The following is a 9580-nucleotide window of genomic DNA, read 5'->3' as shown; positions in this document are numbered from 1 at the left end:
AATTATGATACAGGTTAGAAAAGATCGTTCATCATGTTCATGGTATATATTGATATGAAGGATTACGTTTTATGTAACATTCTTTGACTAAAAGTTTTGTGTATATTTTTTTTCAAAGGCTCTCTTTTTTCTGCATCATGTATCTGATATCTCAAAATATAAACTTCATGGATATATTTTTTTTCTCACAATGATTCGCTATCATAATCGAGATATGTCGGTCAAATAGTGACTATACCTCGCCTCATCTCCTCAAAAAATATATTTTAGGACCTAAGATTTCATTGATAGTTGGTTCAGGGGGCGTTTCATGAAAGGACCTGTCAGACGTTTTATCCGACAAGTACTGTTTTATCTAAAAGTTACTATGGTAAAAATGTCATTCAGCCAATCATAATCAAGAAAAGTTGTCGGACGAAAGTGTTGATGAAATTCTCCCAGATTATACCTGTATATTAGAAAAGCCAACTTCCTCATTTCTTGTCGTTACGGTGCTTTAAACGTAAGAGGGCGTGGCTCTTTTTCCGGAGCTGATCAGCTGATTATCATGCGAGTTCATTTATCAGTAGGCCTACATTCAGTTGATTTTCGCAAGACCTAAGCCTAACGTTAGCCTAAAAATTATGTTCTCGAGCACGTGAGAAGATTGGGTTTTGATTTTCATCTATTTCTGCTGAATGTTTTCAACACCTTTTCTTTAGCTGCACCATGATCGAAAATGGAAATTTGCCACCGGTGACCTCGCCAGTTTGGAAGGACTTGGCAATTCCCATCGAGACACTACCAAACCTCAGGCGGGTGGACTCCCGGGGCAAGCTGTATCGGTCTTCGAGACAAGACTTGCTCAGCCGCGCTGACACCGAGAAACTCAAAGAGTTGAGGATTCAATCTGTGATTGACTTTCGCTCCAAGTCTGAATACAAAGTTGCGAATGGGGACAAAATTTATGATCAGAATTCTACCATTTTAGAAGTTGTTATTCCTAAAGCAAAAGGATCAGGACAGAGTACAAAACAAATTTCTGTGAATGTGAAGCCAGTGAAATCTCTGTCTGGTTTCCAGAATAAGGAAATCAAGAACTCACAAACTTTGAGTGATAATCACAGTGCAATCAATAGGAAGAGATTTCTACTGGATTTTTTCAAGCTTCACTTTGTTTGGACGGTTTTCAACCGAATTCCTCTGTATAAAAGATTATTCTCCATTCTCTACCTCATTGTGGATATTCTGTTTCGTACCCATTTCCGATATTTCATCCGATATTTTGCCAAAGAGACTCTCAATCCTGCTGGTTTGTTGTCGAGTTACATAGATATGATAGAACTCAGTGGCACACAGATATGTTTAGGTAAGTGGAATGAACATCCTTTGGTAAACAATGTTTTATTACAACATATTATTTGTGGAATGCCAAGCCTGAAGCACTTATATCTGCACGTAATATTGTCGCTTTCAAAAATGGCTTGGATAAACTTTGGCAAAGCAAACAGTTCTATGTACCATGACGACATCCACACACACGCATCATATGTCAGTTTTGCAATTTGTTATCTGTTATGACTTCGTTTGACGACCGGGAGATCTACAGGTTTACCTCACTCCCGTATACCAGATGATGATGATGATAGTGTTCATCGTGTAGTTAGACCAAATCTCCAGTCTTTGTTTTTGTAATTTGTTCTGCTTGACTAAATCTTGTTTCACAGGAGGAGGACGGTGTAGTGTACTAGTATGTAGTATGCTATTTAAGGAACAGCTGAGCAAAAACAAGTAAAAGGAATATCTAGCGGCAGCGATTGCATGAATGGCCTGTATGTCTATAGCCTGTTTGAGGCGTTCAAGTGCAGTATTTACAAGACAAGACATGCCATTAACCTGTGGAGTTCTCTGCGCTAGTATGCAGCATTATCTTTTAATATTGCTTTAGTATGGCCTGGTACCTTGAACAGTTCCCCTCTTCTATGTATTACTGGTATGCCAGTTTGTGTTATTCTCATCAAAGAAGACATCAATTGTCATCTGCACAGGAGTGTAGGATGTCCTGTGAGTCTCCAAGTTGTTACAAAAACTACACGTACATGATGTATGCAATTATGCATCTATAGATGTGCTTTGGGACTGCTTCTACTGGAATAATGATTACACAAGGCCTAGGTAGAACTTCTTTGTAGATTGAATTGAATCTTATTTCTTAGGTTTTGACTCACTAATACATCAAACTTGGTATCATTTGTGTCTAATACTTTGGTATTTTTGTGTAGAAATAGCTACACCTGGTTTGGGTTGAAGGCAATTGTTAGTGAAGGGTTTCTCAGATTGTCTTTCTATCACATGGAGTACAGTATTGTCATGATATTGTTTGAATGCTTAATAATTAAATTGTCGGATAAATTACAGCACTTTTAAAACTGTAATGTACAGAAACTTTGTTAGAGCTAATGCCTAACAGAGGTCATGATACAACCAGTAATGTCGCAGCGGTGCCTGATGTCACAACAACATGTTATAAAATAAAGGTATTCAATCAGGAAAGTGTGACTGGGCTTACTGTTGGTACTCTGTTAGGCTAACTACATTTCTTCTGTGCGGCCGGTACTGGTTGTTACATGGATGCCAGATTTATTTGTGATCTATTTTCTAACTCCAATATTTTCACCTTGCAGCCCTTCGTATCTTGTCTGACCCATCTAACTTACCAGCCTTGGTAAGCTGCGCACATGGAAAGGATCGAACTGGAATTGTGGTTGCCATGGTTCTTTCATTATTGGGTAAATCTGATGACTACATTGCAGAGGAATATGCCCTTTCTGAAGTGAGTAGTTTTCACCACGTATTGTCTTCTACGATTTTGTACCCCATTATGATTTATTTTAGAGAAAAGAGAAGAAGGAAGAGGAACAAGAAGAAGAGAAAGAAGGAGGAGATAGAGATACAGGAGCAGTACAGTGATTTCAAGGGCTATTGATGAAAGCATTGTTTAGAGTGTATTGGAAATCATAGTCTCGTAATATATTGCCTACCATTGTTCTATTCATCCATTTATTTCACACAATATTTAAATAAAGCCAAAGCGGTTGTACATGTATAACTTCTCTCTCACACACACACACATATATTTATTTATTTTTTTTTTTGGGGGGGGGAGGTTACTGAAACTGAATTCTGCATATCTCTACCTTATACATATTAACAACTTTTTTATATGTTTTTATGCACAAAGATTGGATTAGATCCTATAAGGCCTAGAGTTCATCAAGAGATAGTAGGACGAACTAGAATGGATGAATCCTTTACACATGCTAGAAGAGAAACCATGGACGGTCTGCTTCAATACATTCATAAAACGTAAGTTCAATGTACTCTAGGCACACATCTCCCTCAATTTGTTACAGGGTAATTGTTCTCTTCTTTGCTTTTAAATTTGAAATAAAAATGTGCCTCCTTCTGGTAAATCCTGTACCCACTCCTGATTCCTCCTGCAACCTTGATTACAGGTCCTGGGCCTTGTTACCTAAATCGATCAATTTAATGGGATTTCATAGACCTACTAATTGGTTGTATCTTTTTTTTCACTGGGCCTCGGTTGAGAAAACTAAAAAGAAAATAACAATCAGATACACATAGCCAACTTGCAAGAAAAAGTAAAATTTGATTCATGATTATCAAGATAAAATATGTAATAGAATCATACTCACTGTGAAATGATCCCTGATTACACTGCATGGCCGGCCACAGGATATCCCAATTCGTACAACTCAGATCTGTATTTTTGATTCACTAATGGTGACCTTTGTGCTACATTAGATTCTCATTATTTTTTTTCCCAACAGCTACAGTTGAAATTCATTCTGTTAAGATTAAATACAAAAAAAATTTTATTTGTCAAGAGTTCACTCCCATGATATTGGAACAGGGGAAAAGGGGGGGGGGGTATTTCATTCAGCACAAGATACATGTAGAGACATCAGTAAGGCGTATTTATGCATAACTTATGAAACAGCCCACTGGTCTAGTATTCATGCTTTCTCAGCAGTCAGATACCAAGGTATACATTGGGAAGATTCTAAAATACAGGTATACGTTTATTATGACTCTGAAGTTAATAAACCTCTAACCATTAACCATCTCTGTGTTTCTCTATCAGATACGGCAGTGTTCCCAACTATCTTGAATCCATTGGGTTTGGAAAAGAAGATCAGAAGAAATTACTTCAATCTTTTCAGGAATGAATCCAGACAATGCTGCCCAGATTAGGGCCCTGTTACATGAAGCTTAGTAATTTATCTTGGTTTGATTTCTAGGTTTGTTTGCATTGATTATTGTGTATGATCAATTGTAAAAATCAGTCCCACAATCAGTTGCTATGTTTGATGTTACACGTCCTGGTTTAAGAAATCTCAATGATACCTGTAAAATCATTCCCTATTGCCATGATAATCACATTTGATATGATATTTGTTACTTTGAGTAAATATTTTTGAGGAGATCCTATTCAGAAAAGTTTAGACGGGGATAGCTCTGTTGGTTGCTTCATTATCATAAATTTTTCTCAAAACTGATTGCCTGTCACGTGTTTTCCAAATCTTGAGAGGGTTAGATTAATAGGGCATTCTCTTAGTGATGATATAAACCTCATACTCAACATTTACTTTTTACAGTCTTGCCTTTGCCCGATGTCAATTAAGAGTTGGGATTGTATATCCTGAGTAGTAGAGCCAAGTCAAATTGAGTGGTTGACTAGTGATCGACCAATGCTTCCTGTCACCATCTTTCAGACTGGTACACTGCAAACATAATTTGCTCATACTCCGCTAACATTATATGCTCATATTATATAGATGTCTCTTCACTTACATGGTCATATGCAAGGAGAATAATTGACTTTTAATAATAATAATAATATAGGGTATTAATATTGCGCACATATCCACCTTGTTAGGTGCTCAAGGCGCTCCTATATTACCCTGCTTAGCTAGGCTTTCATAGCGCACACAGCTTTTTACGGAATTACTTCCTACCGGTACCCATTTACCTCACCTGGGTTGAGTGCAGCACACTGTGGATCAGTTTCTTGCTGAAGGAAATTACGCCATGGCTGGGATTCGAACCCACGACCCTCTGTTTCAAAGTCCGAAGACTAATCCACTGGGCCACAACGCTCCACAGAACATGCTGTCTAGCCCAGATGGTAAAAACAAAAGAAGAAATTCAAGCTTTATTCAAAATTTATGCTGAATTTAACAAATTTAAGTGGCTTACTTAAGACGTATACACTAATATGGTTAGTTTTGAAGAGTGTAGTACACATGTAAACATTTTTTTTGTAAAGTGTAGTAGGTTTCACGGTACACCATGTATCTTTCTTGGGCAAATGTTGGTCCTGAAAAGGAGCACCCATTCTCAATTGGCTGGTCCTTTTCAGGACCAACATTTGCCCAAGAAAGATACATGGTGTACCGTGAAACCTACTACACTTTTCTTCTTCGCCATGGAAACCTTCAAAAGTTATATTTTTTTTGTGTATTTTTTTATAATGCAGTGTCCCAGTTTGAGGTATAAAACCTGTTTCACTGGAATTGTATGAATGGTGCCATTTTTGTCTCACCTGCATTGCAAAGCGAGACTTTAGTTAGGCACTGCTTTTCCGACAGCTGCACAGCAGTGTCGTCAACATCAAATCTTAAGCAAAGGTTAAGTTTTTGAAATGTCATCATAACTTAGAAAGTATATGGACCTAGTTCATTGAACTTGGATATAAGGATATGCAAGTATTACTGAACATCCTACCCGAGTTTCGGGTTACATGACCAAATTCAAAGGTCATCTAGGGTCAAGGAACTTTGGCCATGTTGGGGTATTTGTTGATTTCCATCATAACTTATGAATCTGGTTCATGAAACTTGGACATAAGAGTAATCAAGTATCACTCAACACCCCTTGTGAGTTTCAGGTCACATTACCAAGGTCAAATGTTATTTAGGGTCATTGAACTTAGCTTATGTTGAGGGAATCAAATTGAAATCTTAACCAAGGCTAAGTTTTTTAATGTCATAACTTTGAAAATATATGGATCTAGTTTATGAAACTTGGACATAAGAGTAATTAACCATCGGTGAATATCCTGCATGAGTTTCAGGTCACATTACCAAGGTTAATGAATTTTTGCTGTGTTGGGATATTTTTTTAGTTGCCATCATACAGTTGTAACTTTGAAAGTTTGTGGATCTAGTTCATGAAATGTGGACTTTGTGGGCTTACGGGTAATCAAGTATCACTGATCATCTTGCACAAGTCTTTGGTCACACGATCAAGGTCAAATATCAATTAGGGTCAATGAACAGAGTATTTTATCTTCATATGATGGTGTTTTTTGTAAATTATTCTACATTGTGTAGTCGTTTTGAAATTCAGCAATGCTGATTTGAATCGTGTAATGAGGCAAGACTGCCAGAGGTGTTCAACTTGTTATTTAGAGTGAATATATTGCTAGTTTCAGGAGAGTAGAAACCTGAACATTCAATTGATTTTATAGTCTGATACTTGACGGTAATGATGATTGCATGTTTTTGGATATACATGTTGACATATTAGGCTGCTGCATAGTTAATATAGACACCCCACTATGTTAACACACATGATCAGTAGACTGTGTTCACATCCACACAATCTAACACTCTTTCATTCATTTTTATTCTGGTAGTTGAGAGAAATTTAAAACATGAATAATTTGTTTGAAATCATGAGAATGAATACAAAGCAGATGAATATATGGTGAGATTGATAACTTCTTTACTAGTTTCATTGTCTCTTGATTCTGTGTAATACGCTCATGTTTAGCTTTGTTGTCTGCGTGAAAAACAACTCCCATTTAGAGTTTGGTAAAATTGACATGCAATAAAGTAATATGTTTGTATCGGTGTATGTACTGTCTCTGTAATAGCTCAATGGTACAATTGTATTTTTGTAATTTTTGAGTTCATATTCATATTAAGTTTTTATCATATTTTTAAAGTGAACATTTGTATTTTAAAAAGACAATGAATCTTATTGAGAATAAGATGTGTAGAAAGAGCATGATCATTGATGTGCTTATCTGTTTGATTTATCATGGTAGCATTAATGTTTCTGCTGAGAGAATTATGTTTTATTTTGAAAATGAGCAATATCTGTGGAAATTTAGAGATGTATATTTTAGCTCCACTATATATGCAGTACATGCTTATACCGATTAAAAAAAAACACACATGCGATGAAGGGGGAACTGAGCCCTTAAAACCATAATAGTGTTTGTGTCATATACATTTTATGTACATGTTTGGTGATCTCAGAGTAAATGTCTAAAGTTCTAAAGTGTATTTTAGTAAACTTTTATTTTATATTGCAGAAATATTGATTTTTATATCATAAATATATTGGTCATTGTGGTTGTAATGTTACAATTGAAAGGGAAATGATTTATATAAACTTATTGATATGAATAATTAATTTCAGCTTCATATTGCATTTATATTTTGGTGTTAAAGATTTTGAAGACAGAGTCGGTGAGGGTGTGTCTGTGGGGGGTCTTTGGAATCCTTGATTTTGATTGGCTGTTCTACATTGTAACCATAGTCGGTGGTCACCATTGGAAGGCAAAGATACCATAAAAGTAAATTTTAGTAATGGGGCCGTGGCATAGCTGATAATTTATGTGGTGATAATTTATGTGGTGCATAATTTATGTGGTGCATAATTTATGTGGTGATAATTTATGTGGTGCACAATTTTCAATGATGTGAGCCATTCCTGGGAGTCACCAGCCTTACTCTCACAACTACGCTCCAAAAGAGATTGATAGGCATACATACACTCACACCCACACACAAACATATAGGGGAAGGCGGGGTAAGTTGTGACACTTTTTGCATGTTAGAACTGATATGAATAGTAGCATTGTAGAAATAAGTATCTTGCCTTTAAATTTGATTCTTGGGAAATGTTTTTCACCTATATATAACATTCTTCCCCCACACAGAAAGTCATTGTGACCTTTGAAAAAAACAATGTAAAATGGCTCAACTTGCCCCATATATGGGGTAAGTTGTGCCACCGTATGGGGTAAGTTGAGCCACAAAAACTATGTACAAAATGTATGCGGGAAGAACCAGGATGTCAATTTTTCATTTAGAGTCTTTTCACTTGCTAATTCTCTATAAATACTAACATCTAAAAGTATAAGAACTGTCATGTGAATTTGCTACTTTCTGCCTGCATATCAATGGCTTTTTACGTTTTTGATTTTTTTTTTTATTATACATCACCTTAAGAATCAACATGGCTCAACTTGCCCCATGTTGATTTGGCTTAAATTACCCCAGTCCGAACTAATTGTGATATTTTCACATCCACACATTTCTTATGCATTCATCATGTAAAAGACTATGAAAAAATGAGAATCCATACCTGGACTAACAATATTGTTCTTATTTCCATAATATATTTAAAGACGTGTGTGGGTAAAAAGCACTTACCGGTATCTATTTCACACCTTTTTTTACTTTTTGGCTGAAATTTGTATTTTTCCCTCTAGAAAAGTACTTTTTGTTTCAAAGTTGAAAACAAAGTGGTGGGGTTAATGGGTTATGCAATGGGTCATCAACACATGACACCACCACAATGTCTGACTCATTCATTATTAGCCTGGGGGTGGTGGCTCAACTTGCCCCTATGCTCAACTTACCCCGCCTTCCCCTATATACCAAACCTTCAAATGTTTAACAAAAATATCCATGGACAGTAACAACTTGGTGAATATTAGAGTTGAATGAACTTTCAAAGTTTTGTAAAGTCACATTCAAGCAGGAGCTGTCCTATAAGCCATTATACATACATGAATTCCTCAACTCCCCATCCTCTAATATTTATGTAGAAGTGAGATGATGTATATATTGAATGGAAAACAAATTGATGATCAACCTCTCAATTAGCCTTCCTCCACTGTCTCTCTTATTTTCTTTCATTTGTCTCCTCTCAGTCATCACCCTCTCCCCTATCTTTCACACACTATAATTCTGTCCCCTTCCTCTCCCCCCCCTCTTATCGTTCTCTCATGTCTCAGTAAGATATGGTGAGACAATTACAAACTCAGCGACTTTTTATTAAGTTTTCACACACGGAGAAACAAAATAACAGATGTGCAGATGCACTTACCTTCAGATATTAGAACATTGTAACATTAATGGTTCATTTTATGATGTAATGACTCATGAAAAATACATCATGGGCAGGGGCGGATCCAGCATTTTCCAAAAGGGGGTGTGAGGGCACATTTTCACCTAAAATTGAAGGTCATTTTGTCCATGGAAAATTTGACCACCAAAAAAGAAAAGAATAAAAAGAAGGTCCTCGCTTTCAAAGGGGGGGGGGCACACTTAAATTGCCTGTCACATTTCCAAATCTAGAAAGGGTTAATATGGAAGCTTAAAAGTGCCACCGAGATGTTGAGATAATTATCTCGGGAAGTCGACATCTTGATAGCAAAATATAAGATGACGAGATCCTGGATCTCATCATGTTGACATCTTTTAGAAGAGATGATGAG

The 9580-nt window shown here is 36.4% G+C and overlaps 1 protein-coding gene across 1 annotated transcript; it reads left to right on the top strand.

Moving 5' to 3' along the window:
* Positions 1–558: 558 nt before the first annotated feature.
* On the top strand, positions 559–4372 carry LOC121409660. The gene is made up of 4 exons (XM_041601570.1): positions 559–1348; positions 2664–2812; positions 3221–3345; positions 4145–4372. Exons 1-4 carry the CDS (start codon positions 709–711, stop codon positions 4227–4229), a joined length of 999 nt encoding a protein of 332 aa, XP_041457504.1. The 5' UTR covers positions 559–708; the 3' UTR covers positions 4230–4372.
* The last annotated feature ends 5208 nt before the right edge of the window (positions 4373–9580 follow it).

This window comes from Lytechinus variegatus, chromosome 2 (genome assembly GCF_018143015.1).
Source record: "Lytechinus variegatus isolate NC3 chromosome 2, Lvar_3.0, whole genome shotgun sequence".
In the NCBI taxonomy this organism is placed as follows: Eukaryota; Metazoa; Echinodermata; class Echinoidea; order Temnopleuroida; family Toxopneustidae; genus Lytechinus; species Lytechinus variegatus.
This window is presented reverse-complemented; position numbering and strand designations above follow the sequence as displayed.